The sequence below is a fragment of the Fukomys damarensis genome, unplaced genomic scaffold, assembly GCF_012274545.1.
Source record: "Fukomys damarensis isolate Sample0158 unplaced genomic scaffold, DMR_v1.0_HiC HiC_scaffold_26, whole genome shotgun sequence".
NCBI lineage: Eukaryota > Metazoa > Chordata > Mammalia > Rodentia > Bathyergidae > Fukomys > Fukomys damarensis.
The window spans coordinates 17,579,263-17,602,793 of NW_022900938.1; the positions used below are offsets into that span (position 1 = coordinate 17,579,263).

The window sequence follows — 23,531 nt, forward strand, 5'->3', positions numbered from 1 at the left end:
TCTGTTTTATTGAAAAAAAAAACTTATTTTGTGTTACCAACAAGATGATATTCCCTGTAACTAGAGTTTCTCAGATCTCTCAGATGCACCATTATAGAGGTCTTTTGCTGTACTCTTTTGTATTTGAAAATCTCCTGCTTGAAATTAAATTCAGTCCTAAAATAGCAACTATATCATTCCCTAACCACTTCCCATTAGTAGCAGCAAACTCCAGAGATAGTAGAGCAGGCTTCAGGTGCCAGAAAAAGAACCCTACAGATGATTATAAGACCTGACTACTCATTAAGGAGCGATCCATGCATATTTGTAAATATTAGTACTGGCAAGAGTGAAAACAGACAAAAGTAAAATCACTGTCCTGTATAAATTAAGCTGAGTTCAGATTTTGTTTTTGACATGAATTCTTGAAGGGCTGAAAACCTAACTCATTATCGTTAGTTTAACTCTCCCCAAAGTACAAGTGGGTTCTAGAGAATTCGAAGAGTACAAAGGAGCCCTCTGCAATGCTAACGTTAATAACCACAGATTCCTCGGGGAAGATGAAGCACGAGGAGGCCAATCTCCTCCTAGGTGGTCATGATTGACACCTGCATTTGGCTGGTTTTGGTGGGGGAGGGCACAGGAGAGGCTCAGCCTCGCAGGACCGAACCCTCACATCTGAGCTGTTTTATGCCGCTGCCCTCGCTTGTTCTGTCTCGCCCCATCTTCGCTCCAGACCCGCATCGCATGGACAGATTTTTAACATTGACAAATGCTCTTCTCTGAGCCTCACCGTGGTCTTTTCAAGTACAGGTCTGTTTCCTTGGTAAAGCCTCTTTGAAGGGGCTAAATTTAGCACTGCCTATCAGGAGAACAGGTGCTACTGATGCTCCCAAATAGGTCTCCTCCCGGCATGCTTTCCCGGGGCAGCCAATCACCAGGGCCCTGCCGGCAAGCTGTGGGGCTGTCAGCAGATGTGCGGAATATAAGGGCAGGCCAGAGCCTGGCTCTGGAGCAGTCGTGCATTCCCACCTCGCCTCGGGTGTAGGGATTGCATAGAAGGTTTAGAGGCTCACCGATTCATGTCGGAGATGGTCAGAAAAACCAACTTTACATAGGACGTCGTTTCAGAAGCAACCTTGGGCTTAGTCCCACCCTTTTTAGGCACTCTTGAGTGATCAGGTGAGCAGCAGCTTTTCTTTTTTAATAGCACAGTTCCCTTCTTACTGACTTCTAGTTCCCTTTTGGTTATTTTGGTGTGTTACATACCTATATAGAAGTGTTTCTGTAACTTATCTGTTGCTGGTGCTGAGTCTTAATGGAATCTACTTGTTAAATTCTGTTCTAAAATATGTGAGCATTTTTTTTAATTGAGTGCTTTAGCATATGGGCACACTCAATGTTTCAAAATGCCTAAGTGCACTTGGTATTCTAAGAGTGTGGGTCTGAAATGTTCGCTTCTTTTATGAACTCTTTGTGCCTGTGGAGAATGTTCAAGGTTATATTACTCAGTGATAAAGCGAGACGCACCAAGAATAGCTCTGATAGAATGCGTGTGGTATCAGCTACACCCCGATGGCTTTTTAAGGGAATCAACTGCTGAGGTATCAGTTGCAAGACAGTGACACACTTGCTTGCTGTCAGTCAATATGGAGAGTTTATTTTGGGAGCGTGACATTTTAGTTGCATACCTCCAGCCCTAATTAGACAAAGGCCCCTGAAAAGCAAGAGCTTAAGCATCAAAATTCACCTGGACAAAAGGAAGATAAAATCATGTTAGGCCTGTTAATTGCAACGTTTTAGAAATTTTGAATAAGGCTACATAATTGTTTTCTAAAATACTGCGAATCTCATTATGCCTTTTATTTCAACTCACAGTCCAATCTATGATGAGATAAATGTTGCTGCTAGCAAGGGGAAGAAATAATGTTAAAGCTTTTAGTGTCTAAATATACTTTGATTTTCCATGTTCTTGGAATTAGATTACAAATCACGAATGTCTGTTAATATGTAGATACATAGCATCCATTATATAGCCAAGAAGACAGCTGTTTTTAAAAGAATAACTAGCTTGTAAACAGGACAAAGTTAGACACAAAAATTTGTTCATACTGTAGACAGTATGCTATAAAAAATTCTTGACAGAAGTTTCATGAAAAACTTTGGGATATTAGCTGAGTTTTCCAAATATGAATTTTGTCTCAGAAAATGCTGGTTTTGTTTTATTTCTAAGTAAAAAGTTATAATTTACAGTGTTATCATTATGAAAATCATTGTTTCATAAAGCTTTAGCAAAGAATCATACAAAAAATAAGCAATTGACAATTCAGAAATTACAGTTTTATTTCAGAATATTGGAATAGTCATGTTGAATAATTAGGTATTTATGCTTCAGAAAATTTGTTCACATAATCACTGAAACTGATAGACAAATTACTTTATTCTACTTGAAAAACACTCAACAGCGAACTTTATATTCATTTATTTCATATTGAATATTTTACTTTATAAAACCGTAGGTCTTTTTGCTTCATTTACATTTCCCACCAGCTTTCCATTTTTCACAATTTGCCTATTGTTTCGTGGTAAGCCAGATCTTTCTTTCAGATCTGTAATCAAATTTGTCCTGTCCCTTAAATTTATTTTTTTTTCTGAATTGCACAGTTATACTATGAAAAAGTATCAAGAAATAGAAAGCACCCTATACTGTCTAAAAAAAAGTTTGCCTATTTCTAAGGCTTGCCAAAGCTTTTCAAGGGAGGAAAGGAATTGCTAAGTTGGAATTTTTGGTTTTGATGACTATTTTAAGTATCCAACAATACTCAAAATGGTATCAAATTTATAAATATATAGGCAGTGAGTGAAACAATTGGGGAAAGACAATAGTTAGCTGTCTCTTGCACATAAAGTTAATTCAGACATTCATTTTAGATTTGTTGCATGTCTTTTCTCTTTAATTACTTTTCACCACCTCCCCATTATTCCAGTTTTCCCTTTCTTCAACTCTCCATCTCACTTTTAACTCTGTTAAACGCGATGTTTCCATTTTGACTCCTAGGATTCACTCCAGCTCTGTTTGGCTAAGTTTTTTCCCCATTTCTCCTGAAATTTGCTACTTGTGTTAGGGTTCAAGTCACCTCAAAGTTCAACTGTTCGGATCCAGGCCACAGAAGAGAAGGGCTGCCCATCACTCTTGGCCCACAGATAGCCCACGTGGCAATCCATTTGGAGTAACATACATTTCTACAAAGTAGTAGCTCCAGAGTGGCCACTGGCTGTGGCATCATTTATTTTCTCTTCTCTTCCAGAGTGCCTAAAAAGATGACCACTCAAGCACCGACGTTTACGCAGCCGTTACAAAGTGTTGTAGCACTGGAGGGTAGTGCTGCAACCTTTGAGGCTCACGTTAGTGGTAAGCGCACATATTCTTGCCTTTGTTTCCTTCGCCTCCTCTCCAGTAAGTTAACGGTGTTGTGGGACCCGACGGCAAAGTTAGGCCCTGCTTTCACTTCATGAATTGGTGCTACAGTAGGAGGGTCAGTTTAAGGGTATACAACTCACACAGTACTGACAAAAGCTGACAATATAATGACTTGGAAATGTTTTATTCATCTTTATAATTCCACAAAGCCAAAATAATTAGCATTCTATTAAGGTCACTGACAGAATCCAGCAACAGAGTAGAACCAAATTTGGGCATTCTATATTTGGGTTCAGCCACAGAGCCAGACAGGCAGCCACGAACTCCAGCTTCACAGGTGGCAGTGAGAGCGGCTGGGGGTTACGGTGGAATGATTGCCCTGTGCACCTGAACTTCATTTGTTTTGTATGGAAAATCATACTACATCCAACCTTGCTCAAAGGCAAAACTGTTCAGTAATGAGCTCAATCCTGGCTCTTTTAGCTTTTTATTTTCTATCTTTATTGTTATTTTAGAGAATTAAAGACTTTCTAATCATTTTGAAATGATAGTGAAACATATTATATGCCACTCTGGTTTTTATAGTAAGGAGAAACAAATATTTTCTATAGAATTTTATTTAAAAGAACATTCCTCTGTTTCTTTTTGGCTCTTTTTACTTTTCCATAATTCAATTTAGGGATTATTCCAGAAAATGTAGGATTTGTGGGACCTATCATCCTGTGAAGAAATGAGTCTATGAACTATGTTGTAAATAATTTCAAAATTATTTAATACTGTCTCATTCTGTAGAATAATTATTGATCACATAATATTATATGGATTAATTGAAAATTATGCTTGATTCTTAACTCCGTGCATCTCCATGGTACATTGCCCTTTGATTTTTAGTTGTATGGTTTGCAATAAAGATATAAAAAAGATTTCCTCTTTATTTCCTTTTTTTCCATTTTACACATCAATCTTATAACTATGTAACATTTTTTTACATAGCACAAATGTCACACAATCATTTATTTTCTCTTGTATGGAGATCTGTTCTCTTCTTGTCTGATGAATTCTTACTAAATTCCAAGTAATTTACTTACTTGTCTTGGAATCTTTGGTCACTTTTTTTTTTTTCCAGTACTGGGGATCGAACTCAGGACTTTGTGCTTGCAAGGCAGGTGGCAGTGCCACTGAGCTAAATCGCTGGCCCTGTTTGGTCAACTTCTAAACTGAGCACATGGCATCAGTGGAATTTGCCTTCTTGCGGAGTAGTGCAGTCTGACTTTTTCCGAGCTTCACACTGTGTGTAATAAGTTCTTAGAATTTGAGTCATTTGTAGGAAAATGGACACGCCTTGAAACCATGATGTTAAGTGAAATAAACCAGACACACAAGCTTAAATATTGCCTGATTTCTCTAATATGAGAACCCCAAAATATAAATGAAAAGCAGAATAAAAGATGACAGGAAACAGGGAGATAGATCTTTTGCGAAAGAAAGGGGACCAATGAAGAGAGGGAGAGGGAAAGAAGGGAGGAGGGGAAGGGGATGAAAAAAGAATTAAGAGGTGTCATGTACGTGCACCAACTACCCATAATGAGTGTAATGATTGTGTATTACAAACATGGGCCAATAAAAATTTTTAAATGAGTGCTTAGAAATATACCACTGAAAGTATTTGATATCTACAAATCAGTCTAATAGACTATTAGCTCAGCCACAGTGAGAGATTAGCCAATGTTAGGACAATGATGTGAATTTTCTCTCAGTTCTTTTCACCTTGCATCTCAAGGAGACAGAGCCCAAGTGCTTACAAGTGCCAAGTGCAAAGTAAACTATCCTCTGAAGTTGCCTTATACACCGAGCTTTTATCAGTACATGTTTACAGTACACGAGGATTACATTTTCTGTGGAGAGTTGGTTCACGTACATCTTAATTCTTTTTTTATTTTGTCTCCTGCTCCCCCCACTTCCAACTCTTTGTTCCCTTCCCATTGGCAAAAGCTCTGTTTTCATTTATTTCTTCAATCCTATGCTATGCTCAACATGTCAGACATGAACCTATAGTTCTTCACTGTACAATTTACAATGGATGAAGAGTATCTGGCTTTTGTAAGTCTATACGTCTGTCACACAAGGGTCAGGTTGTCACAAAATGACACCACTAAATGGCACTCACTTTAGATAGCTTTTGGGTAGGGCAAGGCAGTGAACTTGGTGGGATAGAGCAGAGGACTGTGCGGTCCCCACCCACACATAAAGATGGCCTGTGCTTGCTCCGCAGGTTTCCCAGTTCCTGAGGTGAGCTGGTTTCGGGATGGCCAGGTGATTTCTACTTCCACTCTGCCCGGCGTGCAGATCTCCTTTAGCGATGGCCGCGCTAGACTGATGATCCCCGCCGTGACTAAAGCCAACAGTGGACAATACTCCCTGAGAGCCACCAATGGATCTGGACAAGCGACTAGTACTGCTGAGCTTCTCGTGACAGGTGGGTTGATGGGGACCTGCCTGTCCCCTGCTGCTGCTGCTGCAGCACCTGGGGAAGGGAGAGGGGAGCAGAAAGCTATGAGCACAGGAGACTCAGGGCCCGACCTAGACAAGAGCCCATAGAAGGGCCCTAAATTTATGACAAGTGTCTGCCTCATGGAATTTAATTTCCTTTTCAAAATACAGTAAAAAAGCAGCTGAGAATCAGTGTCTCTGTACACATATTAAACACTCAAAAGCATTGTAAGGAGATATTACAAATCACATTTCTCAGCAAATAGAAAGGCTCAGAGCCTTGTCCATAAGCCTACTGAGGATTACACGGTATTCCAGGAGTTACTAGGAATTCCCACTTAAACAAGCATCTAAGTAATTCTAATGTAAGTGGTCCGCAGACTAGTCGCTTAAGAAACATCTAATAGACTACACAGTAAATTCAGAAAAAGGCCAATGTTATTGTTCAAATGTCTGACACCACCATCTCCCCAGTAGCTTCTTGTTTTTCCTCCGTTCTTTACTGCCTGGTGAAACAATATCCAGAATGTGAATTACTTTACACCTTACATAATAGTGTCTTGCATGAAGTGCACAATGTTACATGTGTTTATCCAGTAAGTTGTGCCCAATTATGGGGCCATAATTCACCTAAACAAAAAGCACACCCAGGAAACATTGGGTGTGGACATGAGCATGTACCCAGAAAAATCAGAAAGGAAAAAGGCACAGACTTAGCAACATCTGTTATTCTTTATTACTCAAGACAACATCAAAGTTAACGTATTCATGGGCTGGGGATTTAGCTCAGTGATTCTGCCACCTGCCTCGAAAGTGCAAGGTCCTGAGTTTGATTCCCAGAACCAAAAAAAAAAAGTTGACCTATTCACCCTTCATATTTACCTTATTAAAATTTTATTTTAATACAACCTTTAAAATCCCCGTTCTCTAGCATAATTAATATGAAATCATGTCATTATAGGGATTAATTTGGGGGGTACTGGAGATCAAACTCGGGACCTTGTGCTTGTGAGTGGGATTAATATTTTAAATGGAAGTCAATATTTATGTGAACACCATCAAGTTGAAGATTTGGGTTTTTAGAATTAAATTAGAGCTTAATGATTCTGTAAGTCACAGGTGTCCCCCATTCCTCCACCCACTGGATTTCATTTTAGCACACCTTATCAGAGTTGGTAAAATTGCATGAAAACATTAATGTGGTGCAAGATATGAGGCTGGGAGGTGCCGGAAAGATTCTTTAGAAACAACAAGATCTAGACTCTGTTTAAAGGAGAAAATGAGATTGTCTGCCAGCACTGAGCAAAACAAAGTCTGTAAAATAAACATTATGGTAGTGGGGTAGTTTTCCACTCTCCCCTGGCTTCCTCCTTGCTGTCCTGTGCTGAGTGGGTGGGTTCAAGGCCAGTCAAGGATGTTGGCAAAACAAACAAAAAACGAAAAAAGGATGTTGGATGGACAGTCATTGCGGAGTTTAACCCGGAGCCCAGCCGCATTGGTTAAAAAATACCCTGAGGGTAGGGGGCTGGGCGCTGGGCCTGATTTTCTTCTCTGCCCCCCACAGCGGAGACAGCACCACCCAACTTCACTCAACGACTGCAGAGCATGACAGTGAGACAAGGGAGCCAAGTAAGACTCCAAGTGAGAGTGACTGGAATCCCTACACCCGTGGTGAAGTTCTACCGGGATGGAGCCGAAATCCAGAGCTCCCTCGATTTTCAAATTTCTCAAGAAGGCGAACTCTACAGCTTGCTGATTGCTGAAGCGTACCCCGAAGACTCTGGAACCTATTCAGTAAATGCTACCAACAGCGTGGGAAGAGCTACTTCGACTGCCGAACTGCTGGTTCAGGGTAAGCGCTGGAGGCTGAGGACCTCCGAGGAGAGGAGGGACCTCAACTGGGACAAGGAGGGGACTGGGGACAGGGGCCCACCAACCTCCATCAGCCCCCTGGCAGCGATGTGAGCCGAAGCCAAAGCGGCCTTTTCAAGTTCCCTGAAATAAGAATGAGATTCTAGGCAGGAGCTTGGTAACAAAGCAATCTGTAGTTATTAACCCCACTGTAAAAATCTGGACATTGAGCTATGTACATTTTCATTTTTTTTTTTTTTTTTTGGTACTGGGGGTCAAACTCGGGTCCTTGCACTTGCAAGGCAGGCGGCAGAACCACTGAGCTAAATCCCTGGCCCTGTACATTTTCAAATTGTTGATAAATAATGGATTTTTAAAAAAGCGATCTAAGTAAACTTGAATGTAATAATGAACATTTTCAATTTTCAAATCTAACTTATTTTCATATGAAATCCAAAATGTTCTGCATTTTCCCCATAGAGACACCAAGAAAATTGTAGTGACTTTGTAGCCACAACCAAGAGGATCTCTTTGAAAATGGGTCCTGTTTCTCCTCCTAAAATAGCCATCTTTCCCCTTCTGCAGGTGAAGAAGTAGTACCCGCGAAAAAGACAAAGACAATCGTTTCGACTGCTCAGATTTCGGAAACAAGACAAACCAGAATTGAAAAGGTATTTTTCCGACGCCACTGTTCCCCGGCCTGTAGGACCCTCTCCCCGAGGATTCTTCCTCAACATGGGCTTTATTTTAATTTTTTACAGAAGATTGAACAGAAGATCGAAGCCCACTTTGATGCCAAATCAATCGCAACAGTTGAAATGGTCATAGATGGGGCCACTGGGCAGCAGCTGCCGCATAAAACACCTCCCAGGATCCCCCCTAAGCCAAAGTCCAGGTCTCCGACACCACCGTCTGTCGCCGCCAAGGCACAGCTGGGGCGACAGCAGTCTCCGTCGCCCATCCGACACTCCCCTTCCCCGGTCAGACACGTGCGAGCCCCCACCCCATCTCCTGTCAGGTAAGCAGCTTTGCAAGAGACCAGGTTCTTTCCCATTTTTAAATTGAGCTCCATGCGATCAAAAATACAGCATGTGCCAAAGGAGGTAAACCAAGAAATTACTTAAAATGATTTTCACAAGTCTCCGCTCTAAATAAAATGGAATTCTATCCTTAGTTAATATGCAAATAATTTAGAAGGTGAGTTGTTTCACCAGGCATAAATTACCCTCACGGGCTTGAAAATTTGGGGTCTGGTTTAATAGGAGGCTTTTAAGATGAGGAACTGAAAAATGTATACAGTTTGCACAAGCAAAACAGTTTTTGATTATTTAAGTGGAATAAAAAAAATAACATGTAAACAAAGTTTCCCTGCCGAGAAAAAATTAAAATGAGATAGTTGACCTGAAAAATACCCAAATTTACTGTGAAGTTACTGCAATCCAAACAGTATGGTAGGCTGTGGAACTTAGCTCAGTGGGAGAGTGCTTACCTAGTGTGCCTGAGGCCCTGGATTCAATCCCGGCAGAAAAAGAAGTTGACAGAAAAATAAGGCAGAATAGAGAGCCCAGAAGTACATTTAATTATGGAGGGAATTCACTTTTAATGAAACAACTTTTTAATTCCAAGGGAAGGGGTGGATATTTTACCTGATAAAATACGGGAGCCCAGTTAGATATTCACCTGCAAGGAGACAGACATAAATCTTTACTTCACATCATTCACAAAATAAATCCCAGCTTGATTAAAGAGTTAATTTGAAAACTAAAAACCAAAGAGAGAGAAGGAAATTGGGGAAACATTTATAGGGGAGAACCTTTATAAATAAATTTATAGATTCGATAGCATAAAAATAAAAATGGAAGGAGCAAGGTCATTGCTAGACCAAACGGTGCATTTGTTAAAAAAAAAAAAAAAAAAAAATAAAGAAAAGAAAAGAAAAAGATGTCTTTTTCACGAGACACTTTATTGCCACTGCCAAAAAAGACATCGTTATAAGCATATAATGGCTACAGCAGGAGCAATACCAGCCTAGAAACAGTCCACAACCCACACAACTGTACATGTTTATGTTGAATGAGGTCCCAGAAAGAAGAAAAATGCAAGCAAATCTGTAGGGAATGTAAACAGCACTGATGACAAAGGACTAATAACATCAAATGCACTGAAAAGTTGCACAAATAAATTTTCAAAAGGAAAAAAAGCATTTGACACAAATAGGGAAGAAATGGGAAAAGATGCAAACAAGAGACAATATAAATATCTTGTTATAAATATATGAAAAATGCTACTTTCCAATCTTTATTGTTTTAGCCTCTTAAAAAATTAAAGATATTGACAAACATTAATATGTAACCCTGAAAAACAGTTTTTTAAATGTATCTAGCAAGCAAATTAAAAAAAGGGTACAGTCTCAGGCTGTCTCTAAATTTGCACGACATGAAATCACAGCATAAGCCACAGGGAATTCTGGGGAGATAACAACCTCAGGGCACTTTAAATCCAAGCCTGTAGGTCCTTTAGAATATCAGAGTTTCCATGATCACATGCAGGGTTTGGACTATCCCAATATTCTGAGAGTAACCACCCCAATTACCTTTTCCCCCAAATTTGCTTTAAAATAATTCAAAAATAGAAATACCAATTTATGTAGAAAATGATTGTTATCCAAGAGAGACTACTTCCTAAATATCTCATGCTTTAATCTTGATTTTTGTTGCAAAGTAAAGCAAACATATTTCACTGAATAAGGTACACTGTGTCTAGCTGTGACCAGGTGATTGCTTTTTATTGTAAGTGCAGAAATAAGCACTTTCATATAATGACTCAAATTACATTGATTTTCACAGTTATGGGCTTACCCGTGGCCTGCTGCTAATCACTCATGTCATGCTAATCATGTCTTGAACTCTCTTTGAATTAAACTCATTTTAGTAGGAACAACAAGAACATGGCAGAAGTTGGAATTCGGAATTATATACCTCTCTACTTTTCTTTAGTTGTCATAGACACTCTATTTTTCCACCTAGTCTGTGCTGCATTTCCGTTGCAACTGTTTCCAGCATAAAGGCATGTTCCTTAAATTGCCTCTTAGTTTGATTATGACTTCATTTATAAAATGTAAATTGATTTTCACCAAAACAACAAAAAAAAAGCCCTTAAGGAAAATGATTAAACCTTTCTTCTGAAACTGGTTAGCTGTAATATACTGTTACTTTGTAATTGAGAATGAATATCAGCCATACTTTTTAGGATAATTGTTTCATTTATGTTCAGTATAAACCAAATATCTGCATAGTGCCAGAATACATTTATAAATGTTTATGTGCAGAATTAGCAAAATGCAATGATGAGTCAATGCTGCCACCCAGAGGGGAGATACAATAAACCTTACTGGTTAAAATGAGTTTGGGAAAAGTTTATCTTAAAATACAGTAGTTGACCAGTTCCCAGAATTACTGTTACAGATCAGCAATTATCTTTTTGGGGCAATCAGTACCAGAAATTGGCACTAATAGCCTTCAAATTATGCTATTTTCACCTTCCAGAACCTAAAAAAAAAAGCAGGAAAAAGTATTTCATAAGAAGCTACTTTATCAAAGTCTAATAACAAAAAAAAAAAGCACAAAATCATTAAGCTTCAAATTAGCCAATTCCCAACATAATTCTTAAGGTTATTTAAAGGAAGTCCTTAGTCTGATGAGAGTGAACGTAAATTAGTACAGAATTTAAAAGAGCAGCCCACAGACACTTTGACTAAAGCAGCAGTTTCTGAACCCCACTGCAGTCTACACCCAAAAAAAGTTACTGCAAAAAAATGCAGCAAGACGACTTCGGCTGGCCTGGACATTCACAAGACATACAGACACCATGAAGGCTCTCTCCCAAGAATCTTGCAGGAAGGAAGATGGAAAGGAGAAAATAAAAGCTTCACTTGTTTAGCCTATAGTGGTACAAGTATTTTGATTGTGGAAACCTTTCCTTGTCTAACACCCACTTAACATCGGCCCACTGGGACTACAGCAAACAGAGGTGCTTAGTGGATTGGAGATGTCCTTTCTTTGTCTGTACATTAAGAAAGCATCTTCCTCAGTCTTGATCTTTTTCTTTTCTTTTTTTTTTAATGTGAGGAAGTGAGACAGAGCACAGAGTGCTTCAGCTTCCTGAGAATTAAGTCTGATTCCCTTACAAGGTTACAGCAGATAAGAATAAGGCTTTATAGAGATTTCAAAACAAATTACTTTCAAACACATTATTCACTCTCTGAATAGGTAAAACTCTGCCTTAAAGCTCTTCAAGATTTCCCCCTTATTATCTGAATCTGATGACTCATTCTGGAGTCCTGGTGTTGGTGCTCTGACCTTTGGCTTTTCTTTTCAGGTCCGTGTCTCCAGCAGGGAGGATCTCCACATCCCCCATCAGATCTGTCAAGTCACCGTTACTCACCCGGAAGATGCAGGCAGCCACCGCGGCCACAGGCTCCGAAGTGCCTCCCCCTTGGAAGCAAGAGAGCTACATGGCCTCCTCAGCTGAGGCAGAGATGAGGGAGACGACGATGACGAGTTCTACTCAGATCAGGAGGGAAGAGCGGTGGGAAGGGAGATACGGTGTCCAGGAGCGAGTGACCATCAGTGGGGCTGCAGGTGCTGTCGCCAGCGCATCCTTCGCGGCAGGAGCTGTCACCACTGATGCTAAGGAGGTACTCTCAGAACTGTCTCTTGTTTCCTGATTTCACCTTCTGCTTTCTCGGACCTGATTTCTAGGTAGGAGCGAAAGTGCGTAAGAACGTAAAAAAGTGTCAAAAAGTGAAGACCAAATTTCGTTGTCATGCTTTGTTTTGTTTTTTTTTTGATTTTGAGACAGGGTCTCACTATGTAGTTGAGACTGACTTGGAACTCACAATGTAGCTACCAGGCTGGTTTCAAACTCACAGCGATCCTCCTGCCTCAGCCTCACCGAGTGCTGGGATTATAGGCGTGCAGTAACACGCCTGGCTCATCATAGTGCTTTGTAAAAGCACCTTTCATTGGGACAGAGGCTGTAATCTGTGAGGTTTCCTTAAAACATGGATTTGAATGATACAGACCCTTTATCTCCTGGGAATGATAGACATTTATGTATGTTTCATTCTAGGTAGCTCCGTGGCCATTGTGTGTTTCCATTTTCTACCAAGCACACAATTTTAAAAAGCTTTGCACCTGTTTATTTCTGATCCAGGTGAAACAAGAGGTAGATAAGAGCGCAGCTGTTGCGACTGTTGTTGCTGCTGTTGATATGGCTAGAGTGAGAGAACCAGTTATCAGCGCTGTAGAGCAGACTGCTCAGAGGACAACCACCACGACTGCCGTGCGAGTCCAACCTGCTCCAGAACAGGTAGGCAGGTGCTCACTGGAGCACCACCCACCGCCTGCAGCCCAGTGTGCCCAGATCCCCGGGCAACCAGTGTGGCATCGTTCTGAAGGTGACGTGAACTTTGAGACAAAGGTCATCTGAGATCCCAAAAGTGTTGAAGCTGGTCACTAGGGCACAGCAGGCCGGAAGAACTCCCAGGGCTCTCTGAGGCAGGTGAAATTGAACGGTGCTATTCAGGATTATTAGGGGTCTCACAGTTAAGGCAGGCAAAGGGTGGCAGGGAGGAGTTAGAGAAAAGAGCAGTCAAATCCAGAGCCCAGTTACTCTCTGAGCCAAGCATGGAAACCAACATCTCTGGGCAGGCATTAGATTTTTCTAAGCTTCCCAGAAGGACCTGAGCTTTTACATTCCTCAAAACAAACGTGACATTTGATTCATGGCTGAAAAGTGTTATAAATCCAGGATAATTTCCCACCTTGTATCTCAGTAGATTTTATTATAGTTTAAAATCACCCTAGCTTTCCTCCTTATACTCTCTTGTGTGGCATTTATGCCTCAATCCTGATATATAACTGTAACTTTTTATACAAAATGGGTTCAAGTGTTTCTTTCCTTTCCTGTGTGAAAATCAGATGACAAAGGAGGCGGAGAAAACTGCCGTGACTAAGGTAGCAGTGGCCGCCGATAAAGCCAAGGAACAAGAAGTAAGAACCAGAGAAGTAATTACAATGAAACAAGAGCAGACGCGCACAACTCATGAACAGGTGAACACGGCAGTCCATTTGAGATTCATTGATGCTGTCCCGTGTGTCGACGCAGATGATAATCTTTACTATGGAGGGTACCATTTTGAGGGGCACGTGACTGTTATCATACCAACAAAAAGCTCTGTCATGTGTATATTCCTCCATACTGGACACCAAATTCTTTTGGAGTCACTGAATAGTCCCCTTGTGTGGATGAGAGGGACTTCTGTAAGAAGAGAAAGGAGGTCTCACTTGCATCCTTTATGATCCCCTACAGGGGTCATAGCTAATATATGACTGGGAAGGAGAGAGAGGGACATAAAACCAGGGGGAAAAGTGAAAGCTGAGAGAGGAACAGGAAGAGCAAGAGAGAACAATGAACATGCATTACTTTAAGTGCTTAGCAACAGCTTCTGAGGCCTTAGGAAAACATTTACATGTGGGTTTGACATAGGATCAAAAAGCATGGCGTTAGTAAGCCAGATGACCAGAAAAGGTGAAAAGAGACAGACCAGTGATAAGAGGAATTTGGGGACAGATAGGAGAAGTCTTCACGTTCCAAACCATCACAGTATTTAGGAAAAGGAGCAGAATATTGTGGAAATGCAGGTAACAAATTATCTATGCTTTGCTTTATCATGTATAAAATAAATACATTGGGCAAAATTACTTCTTAGCTCTTCCATTCTAATACTCCATTCTCTAAGGTTACTTTTAGACTACAGAATTATCATAGAATTATTTTGGCATATATCCTTTTATAAAAATTGGAATTCTTTTTAAAGAAAATTGTAAGTATCCCATTGAAAAAAAAGCAGTGCTGAATTCAACTTTTTCTCTAAAACAGCCTAATTTATGGTCTAGGCAGAGAAAGTGCATCATCATACTAATGAACATGAGATTATTTTTATTTAGTGATAGCTCCAGAAAGGGGATTTTACTTCTTCAAATTCCTATTTTGTTGTGTCTTTAATAAGCACTGTGTTACTTCCATTAGAGATCAGGAAACTATAAGACATTATTTTCATCATTAATTGCAGATAAGAAAGGAAACTGAAAAAGCATTTGTACCAAAGGTAGTAATTTCTGCAACTAAATCCAAGGAACAAGAAACTAGAATTACTGGAGAAATTACTACAAAACAAGAACAAAAGAAGATAACTCAAGAAACAGTAAGTCCAATTTTGTAAATAACTTGGGACTAGATTTTTGACAAATAACATATTCCAGCCCACTGCATGTACCTTATGACCAAAATTTCAAAATGGAGCTTTTGTCATGTATTTTCTTTTGTTGTTTCTCTATGTCTGGTATTGAAACTCTTCATGACGGGAACTCCATTCTCAGTGCACTATTTTCCACTTGCCTGATTAGTTTTGAGGACATTGGCTACTAGAATAATTTAAGGGAACACCTGTGAGTTTTCCAGAGCACATGTAGGTGGAAGACAGGTGTCACCTCTGTTCAGTTTTTTAATGCATAGCCTGAGCCCTTGGCCACCGATTTAGTATACTTCCTTTACACAGCTGTAAGATATGTACGCATATATCCATGCACACATATGCACACACACCCACCTTAGCCATAAGTACTCCAACCAAATAGCAAGGCCAAGTGAAGAAATGCCAGACATTACAGAAAACCAATGCTTCTTCAAGAAAGTGCCTTTTATTCCAGTATAAAAATCACCGAGAGAGAAATGTTGACTATTTTTGAGCCACAGAGCCATGTGAGGACAACTACTTCTCTCCCATGTGTGAAGTGAAGTTTTATCAGTAGAAAGACATCTATTCCAAACCCATTCTTGAGTGGTTTTGTGTGTGTGTGTGTGTGTGTGTGTGTGTTTTGTTGTTGTTGTTTTGAAGCAGCTCTTATTCTCACTTCTCTTGACCTCAAGCTCTTGGTTGATCCCAGAGCTTCTTTAAAAAACAAAACAAAAGGTCCCACAGACAACACTTTTCCGTAAAAGCTAGACAGAAGCAGCTGACTCAATATTCCTCAATTTACCTGGGAAATTTCCTCATCCTGAATGGAAGGTTTTGAATAAGGGAAGGTCCTCACTGGCCATGATCATGGACATAGAAATCCCTATTGCCTTTTCCAAGGTAGTGTGTGGCAAGATCAAGCAGCCAGAAGTTTTCCAGCCATTTGTTAGCGGCCACTCAGTGGATTCCCTAACATGTCAACGGGTCACAGAGATGAAACCTTATTAGTTCTAGGACGATTTACTGAGGGGCAAGTGGGCAGAAAAGAAGCCCCAGAAAATAAAAGTCTGTCACAAGCACAGGTGTGAGCCCCTAAAATGGAAATATTAATTTTTCTTCCTCATCACTAAGCCTTCTGTATTTCCCTGAATGTAGCAAAGCCATCTTGCCATTGTGTGTGTGTGTGTGTGTGTGTGTGTGTGTGTGTGCGCCTTTGAAACTCAAATCTTGATTTTACTTAAAAACCAGATAGGACAGGAAACTGAGGAAACTGTTGCATCCATGGCAGTAGTTGCCACTGCAAAGTCCACAAAAGTGGAAACAGTCCTGGGAACTCAGGAAGAATTTTCTATTCAGGAGCAAGTGCACCTCACTCGTGGACAGGTGATGACTTTCTGCTGATGTGATATCACTCTGGCCTCAATTCCCTTGCAAGCCACCTACATTTTCATCATGTGTCCTAATCACCACTTCTTCACCTCCTCCTCTTCTCATCACTCAGAAGCTTAGTCCAAAATCTCAAGCCTGTGTCACCCATCTGGCTTTCACTGTCACCTCTTACTCCTAACTTTCAGGCTTTCTTTGGACTGCTACTAATATGATATTATAATCCACTTCAATGTCTTCTTGTTGACGTTGAGTCCAGTAGACAAGTCAATTGGTAATGAGCAGAATTATGCACTATTTGTGGCTCTATTGGATTTTCCCATAGATTATAACAAGAATAATATGAAAAAGAAGTAGCACTTAGGAGTCTTTTATTGCTAATCACACTTTTTCTTTTCAGTTAGTCTTATTATTTTGGTACTTTATCAGTGAATCAGTATGGATGATCAAAGCAATACAAAGGATATATTTATGTGTAATTAAAATGTCCTTGAATAAGAAATTTTGCCTCCTTTCTAGGTTATCTGTTTTTAGAAGTTCATGAATTTTTAATGACTGTCTTTCACTTTTTAACCATATGACCAGCTCATGAAGGAAACTAGAAAAACAGTGGTACCTAAAGTCATAGTGGCCACGCCCAAAGTCAAAGAACAAGATTTAGTATCAAGAAGTAGAGAAGGCATGACTACCAAAAGAGATCAAGTCCAAATAACTCAGGAAAAGGTGAGTACAAATATTTAAAATGTGAAATTTTCATCTTTAAACTCATACCATTGACTACTATGAATTATTAATCAGTATTTTTCCTTTTAAATCTGTAACTAAAAAGATAAAATGTGACTGGTTAGCATCAATTTTTCTGCACATTTATTTTTCACCCATCTATAATATTTACAACTTATTTACCATTATTTTTTGCCCGAAGATTAGAATTTTTTGGCTTTTTAAAAGCATTGTAGGGAAGCATCTAGAGATTTTTTAATAGCTAACATTTCTAAATTTTGTGATTCTCAATCATTATATGCAAAAATTGGCAAGTGAAAATTAACTTCTCCTGTGCAATTAACCCTGAATGACTTCCTCTCGCTTCACCATGAAGGTGGGGAGGGTGTTATGTGTGTCTGAAGCTCCATACAAATTAAACTTTGATTTTACTGTAACAATCAGATGAGAAAGGAAGCCGAGAAAATTGCCTTGTCTACAATAGCAGTTGCTACTGCTAAAGTCAAAGAACAAGAAACAATTCTCAAAACTAGAGAAGCAATGGCTACTAGACAAGAACAAAGCCAAGTTATTCACGGAAAGGTGATTATTGGTATTGCAAGTGTGAAATCCTCTACTATCATGAATTAATACCAACATCCATGTGACAGTCCTATTAAAATGCATTAATACCAAATCTCAGTTTTTTAATGTATGACACAAGATTAACCAAATTTATTTTTTAGATAACTAAACAGTTGAAAACTAAAAACCTCAAAGTATTCATTGTTAATATTACTATATATCCCTTTCCCCACTTATCTTTTTATTAGTGTTTTAAACTTTTGGTTAATAACGTCCAGAAGTCCTGCAGAAGTTCATGATTGAAATTGCATGCAGGCTAATTTTAAGGGACTTCAGGAACACTAAAAATAATTGTATAAGTGAGTGGTGAATCAAGATGTGTGTTTTAAGAAGTCATAAATTCAATCTATTACATTATAAAGTACCATTTTATTTCAGTATATTACCCATCGTTTTCTTCCTGTGCAGCTTTATTTTCCCCCTGTAAATATCAAATAAGAAAGGAAACAGAAAATTATAGTGCCTGCTGTAGCTAAGGCAAAGGAACATGCAATATTGAAATCTAGAGAAGGAAATATCCGACCATCACAATTGCACATAAGCCATGAAAAGCATCTATTTGTAGGTGTGAAATTTCCATGAATTAAGCTACCTTATGTAACTATAATTTGCCCCACTTAAGCTACTTACTTAGGTTAAATGTCACTGCTCATAGAAGTAAGCTACTAAAGTTTGTTAGTTTCATTAACATCCTGGCCTCCTTCTTATATTTTCCTCAATGTCATGTTCTACCTCAGGGTCTTTGATTTTTTTTTTTTCTAACACACAATTTAAGATAAACTTGAAACTTTTAGCCAGGTCTGATATTAAATGGCATATCAGTCTTTCAGAAACCTCATAGATGACAGAAATTTTATTATGCAATATACATCTAGTGATTAATTTTCATTTTGGTCTTGAAGCCCAGAAATTCACTACTGTATTTTTGTTGTTAAATGCTAGCTAGGGATGGAAGCTGAGAAAATGTCCGTATCTAAGTTCATAGTTAACACTGCCTAGGCTGCTGAGCCAGTCAAACTGCCAAGGACTAGAGAAGGATTTGCTGTTACGCAAGAACAAATGCATCGTTTTTAGGAGGAGATGACAGCTCATGCTGCGGAGGTGAAAGCACTGCTTCAGCCATTTCAGCCATTTCAGCGCTCATAACTCTCCGTCCGTCCTGAGTCAGTGCGCTCCTGGTGCTGTTTAATTGCTTTACTCGTCAACACAGCATCAGTGATGGTTCAGTTCAGTCAGAGTCCTCCAGTAAAACAGTCTGCGTCTCTGGTGGTAAAAGGCCAGATTAAATAACACTTCTTTGTGTCTCCTAAATTAATTCTCAACACTTAACTGGTGTGAAGTGGGGTCTCCTAATTGAATTTGTCTCCCTGTTTATCTGAGTTTTAAAAATATAAAGGATATTTGAGTCTATTAAATAAAAGTAGCTACCGGAGTACTCAATTGCAGTGGTCCACGATCGAATCCATACGGATTTCCTATATGTTATTTCAAGAAAAAAAATATGAATATTTTATACTGTAATTAAGATTTTTTAGCACAAGTTTATAACAAGATTTGTAATGTCAGTTATCAAAATTTTGGTCAAATGACAATTTCTTAGAATCTGAATTTACTTGTTAAATAAAACCAAGACAACCTCATTACCATTTATCATAGACTAGATGAAAAGTGCAAATGCAATTCCTCTACAAGCAAAGTAATACATGTATTTATGAGGTGTAATTAAATATATAGTGAATATTTAAATCAAGCCAATTTGTTACAGTAAAGAAAAAACATTGCTATTAATCCCCTCAGAGTACTCAAAATACTCTCCCTTCCTTTGAACACACTTATCCCATCATTACTGGCAATGTGTCTTTTACTATAACAACTTTTTAAAATAAATTTAAATGTTCACTGTATTTATCTGTTGAAGGTGGAATTTTAAGAACATCTATAAAACTAGAGTCAACGAGTTGCTTCTATGGTTTAAAACAAAGAAACAAATGAACAAATTTAACTTACCTAAGCCTTGTGTATATTTTATAGATTCTTCTGAAATGCAGTGTAAAATGAAGATGGTATTTGCAATCCTTCCAGGCAGATTAGATTACTTATGGCTTCCTGGAAGGAAATCATGGGTGAGAGCCCATGATCACTAACAGCCCAGTTCCATCTTTTAAAAGGCTTCGTCTATATCTTAAATGGTTCAGATAATAATTCTTAAAGATATTTAGGTAGCATACTTGAAACATGTTTCAGATGCATATTAGATTCTGTTTGCAGTAGCAGCAAAGCAAACTGAATATTAATAAAATTTTACAGCCACACTTTTAAAGTGCGCTGGATGGATATGACTGTGTTTTTTTTTTTGTGCTCTTTCCAAATGTTGGGTAGGATAATATCCAACCTATACAAACTGGTTTGCTTCCTTTGAAACAGAAACACTTTTGCCAGTAGTGTTCCATTTGTGTTAATCATATTCATAGAAATGAGAAAATAGCATACCTTTTTCCTTCTTTGCTTTAATTCCCAGATAAAAAATGAAAGTAAATTGATCTTCAGTGTGAAGGTTGTTCTCTTGAATGTAGACATGATAACACATTCATTTTAATCACAATATTTTTATCCTTGTGTTTTAGGAGAGAGATTTTTCTAATAGATTAAATAGATCTTATCCCTAGTGAATCATAAGTAAATTCTCATATTTACACCATGTTCACGAATCTTTGTCTTATCTCAAATTTGCATGCAGCCACATCACTCCATAGCAATTGATTTTTCTCAAAGATGTGATGACAGCATTTGAGTATACTTTTATCAAGGCTGTCACTGCATCAACACCAGACTAAATGATGGACAAGATAATAAGAATCATCAGTGAAGACAACCAGCTCCAAAGTTCGCATATCTCTATTAACTGACTGCCTATATAAGCCACTAGGAAACTCCCAAATTGCTATAGGATTTTTATGTCCATATTGTGTTGTTCCATGTTGTACATGTGTGATCTAATGTTTATAGTTAAATAGAAGTCTGTTCAATAGTGTAATGGAATATTTAATTCCTAGGCACGCTTCTGAATTACATTTCTGACACATTAACATTGCTCTGTAGCATGGATGCCATCCACTCATCATCCTTTTAGGCCTTTGTCTGTCTGAATGTCTAGGAGGAGGTGTTCTGGGAGGATGACCCTGGGAGGAGATGTCCCAGGCTGACTTTGACGTTACTGTATATTAATTCTGGACACCTTGTCTCCAGGTGGGCATTGGGAAAAAAGCTGAAGCTGTAGCAACGGTGGTTGCCGCAGTAGACCAGGCCCGTGTGAGAGAACCCCGAGAACCCGGGCACCTGGAAGACTCCTATGCTCAGCAGACCACTTTGGAGTATGGATATAAGGAACATGTTTCCACCATAAAGGTGCCTGAGCATCCCCAGCGTCCAGCCTCGGAACCCCACGTTGTCCCTAAAGCAGTCAAGCCTGTGGTGATTCAGGCTCCTTCTGAGACTCACATCAAAACTACTGATCAAATGGGAATGCACATAACATCACAGGTGAGTGTGGACCTGCAGCTCTTCACCCCGTTCGGGGAAGTGGAACCTCACCTGCTGTGGTCTTCTGTGAATGTGCTGTCATTGAGTTTCATTTTAACGCAGATCAAGAAAACTACAGATCTCACAACAGAAAGATTAGTCCATGTGGATAAACGCCCCCGCACAGCGAGCCCTCACTTTACTGTTTCGAAAATTACTGTTCCTAAGACAGAACATGGATACGAGGTAAGAAGTGACCGAGCATGACAAAGAAATGGTTAGCTCAGTGAGAATAAGTTTCTGACCTAAATTGTAGAGTTCCTTGGTGTGAGGGCACTGTTTGCACCTCTTTCTAATGATACTTGTCTTCACGGGGACTGGAGGTGCCGCTTGGTTTTCTGAACCTTGTCCAGCAGGTGGAGCCTACAGTAGCTGGTGGTAATTTTCCACCTGTGAGGTCAAAATCCACAGACTTCTCTGTTTCATATTTTAGGGATAGCTTAAACTCAATTGTTTCAATTACTGTTGTTCTGATGATTTTGTACATGGTGGTGTCTTACGTGGTATAGTTCATTTCCGAGTAACCTGGCAGAACATGTTTTAATAATCAAGGCAGACATTGAGAAATCACATATTCAATACACAAAATCAAGAGGTGATCCTGCATGGCGACTGAGTTGGATTGTGGACTCAAACAGCCCTGGATGTGTATCCTAGTCTGTTCCTTATTAGTTCTGTCATTAAGGGAAAGTAAAAATATTAGGAAAATTCATGGAAAACTTTGGCAAGTAGGGGCTGGGGATTTAGCTCAGTGGTTCCACCGCATGCTTCAAAAGTACAGGATTATGAGTTTGATCCCCGGTAGCAAAAAAAGCAAAACAAAACAAAACTTTGGTAAGTTGACAGCACATAATAACTTTCAAAATTAGTTATTGTTGTTGTTTTTTCCTAAGAATTTATCTTAGAATCCAAACCTTCTATGACTCCAAAGAATTATGTATAAAATAGATTTATTAACTATATTTAAGATGCTCTCAAATTACTACTGAAACCAAGTAACTGTAGACCATGACAGAATAAAAACAGGAAATCTTTAAACTATTTTTCTCAGTGTCTTCACTTTCACTTTTCATGCAGAAATGTGACTGAAACTCACATGTGAAATTTCAAAGTAATGTTAGGCTTTACTAAATATTTTAATAAGGTCTTGATTTTGAATTTCCTACAGTAGTATTTTTAAATGCAGCATTTATCAGGATGGTTGCATGAAAATTCATGACCAAGCTTTAGAAGATCCTTGGTCCTTTATGATAAGAGTCGTAAAAGAAGGAACTCTTCCTATGACTCTTTAAAAAAGTGACATTTTTTTAATCTTCTTTTTTTAAAAAATTGAGTTTATTGGTACATTTTAGGCATACAATATAGTTACATTCATTATTGGGATCTTGTACCTTTACATGACAGATCTTGGTTCTCGTTTTTTCCCCTTGTCCCTGCCCTCCCTTCACCCCCTCCTCCCCTCCCCATTTACAAACACTTTATTTCCATTTTTTCATTTTCTCGTATTTTTTTTCTTTTCCCTTATTACCTTTCCCCTACCCTTCCCACTTTCCCTACACCTTTAGCCCTTTTCTTCCTATTTCACATTGTCAATTATCTCATTAGGATCTTAGGTACTATTATAGTTTTTCACACCAGAGAAACTATTCGGTATTATATTAAAACAGTGACATTTAAAAATCTGTTTTATAAACTAACAAGAAGAAATTGGCTTATCTCCAACTTTTTTATGATAATAATAGTAACAGCATTAAAAAACAGACCATAGAGAAAATAGACGGAGTACAGGAGTGCACTTGGTGCTGAGGCACCTCTGAATGGTGACTCGGGTGACAGTAAAGTGACTTTCTCTTCTGACTCCCTTTCCACTTAGGCATCGATAGCCGGTAGTGCTATTGCCACATTACAAAAGGAGCTGTCAGCCACATCTGCTCAGAAGATCACCAAGTCGGTGAAAGCTCCTACCGTGAAGCCTGGTGAGACCAGAGTCAGGGCAGAGCCCACCCCTCCCCCAGAGTTCCCCTTCACTGACATGCCGGACACTTACAAGAGTCAAGCTGGCATTGACGTGAAAAAGGAAGTAGGGGTGAGCATCGCTGGCACTGCAGTCCGTGAAGAGCACTTGGAAGTCCGTCACAGACGGGAGGCCAAGGTTGGTGGCAGTTTGCGCACTGTTGA

General features: G+C 39.1%; 1 protein-coding gene across 1 annotated transcript in view; it reads left to right on the top strand.

Annotated features, from left to right (window-relative positions):
* Positions 1-1,008: 1,008 nt before the first annotated feature.
* Positions 1,009-23,531, top strand: part of Ttn (titin) — a 267,108-nt gene continuing 244,585 nt past the window's right edge. The window contains 15 exon segments of the mRNA XM_033756300.1: positions 1,009-1,161; positions 3,288-3,391; positions 5,673-5,876; positions 7,455-7,742; positions 8,327-8,412; positions 8,503-8,759; positions 12,119-12,437; positions 12,956-13,111; positions 13,723-13,854; positions 14,877-15,008; positions 17,013-17,150; positions 17,595-17,732; positions 21,021-21,314; positions 21,417-21,539; positions 23,227-23,505. Of these exon segments, the coding sequence (XP_033612191.1) occupies positions 3,301-3,391; positions 5,673-5,876; positions 7,455-7,742; positions 8,327-8,412; positions 8,503-8,759; positions 12,119-12,437; positions 12,956-13,111; positions 13,723-13,854; positions 14,877-15,008; positions 17,013-17,150; positions 17,595-17,732; positions 21,021-21,314; positions 21,417-21,539; positions 23,227-23,505 (2,637 nt within the window). The 5' untranslated portion in view covers positions 1,009-1,161; positions 3,288-3,300.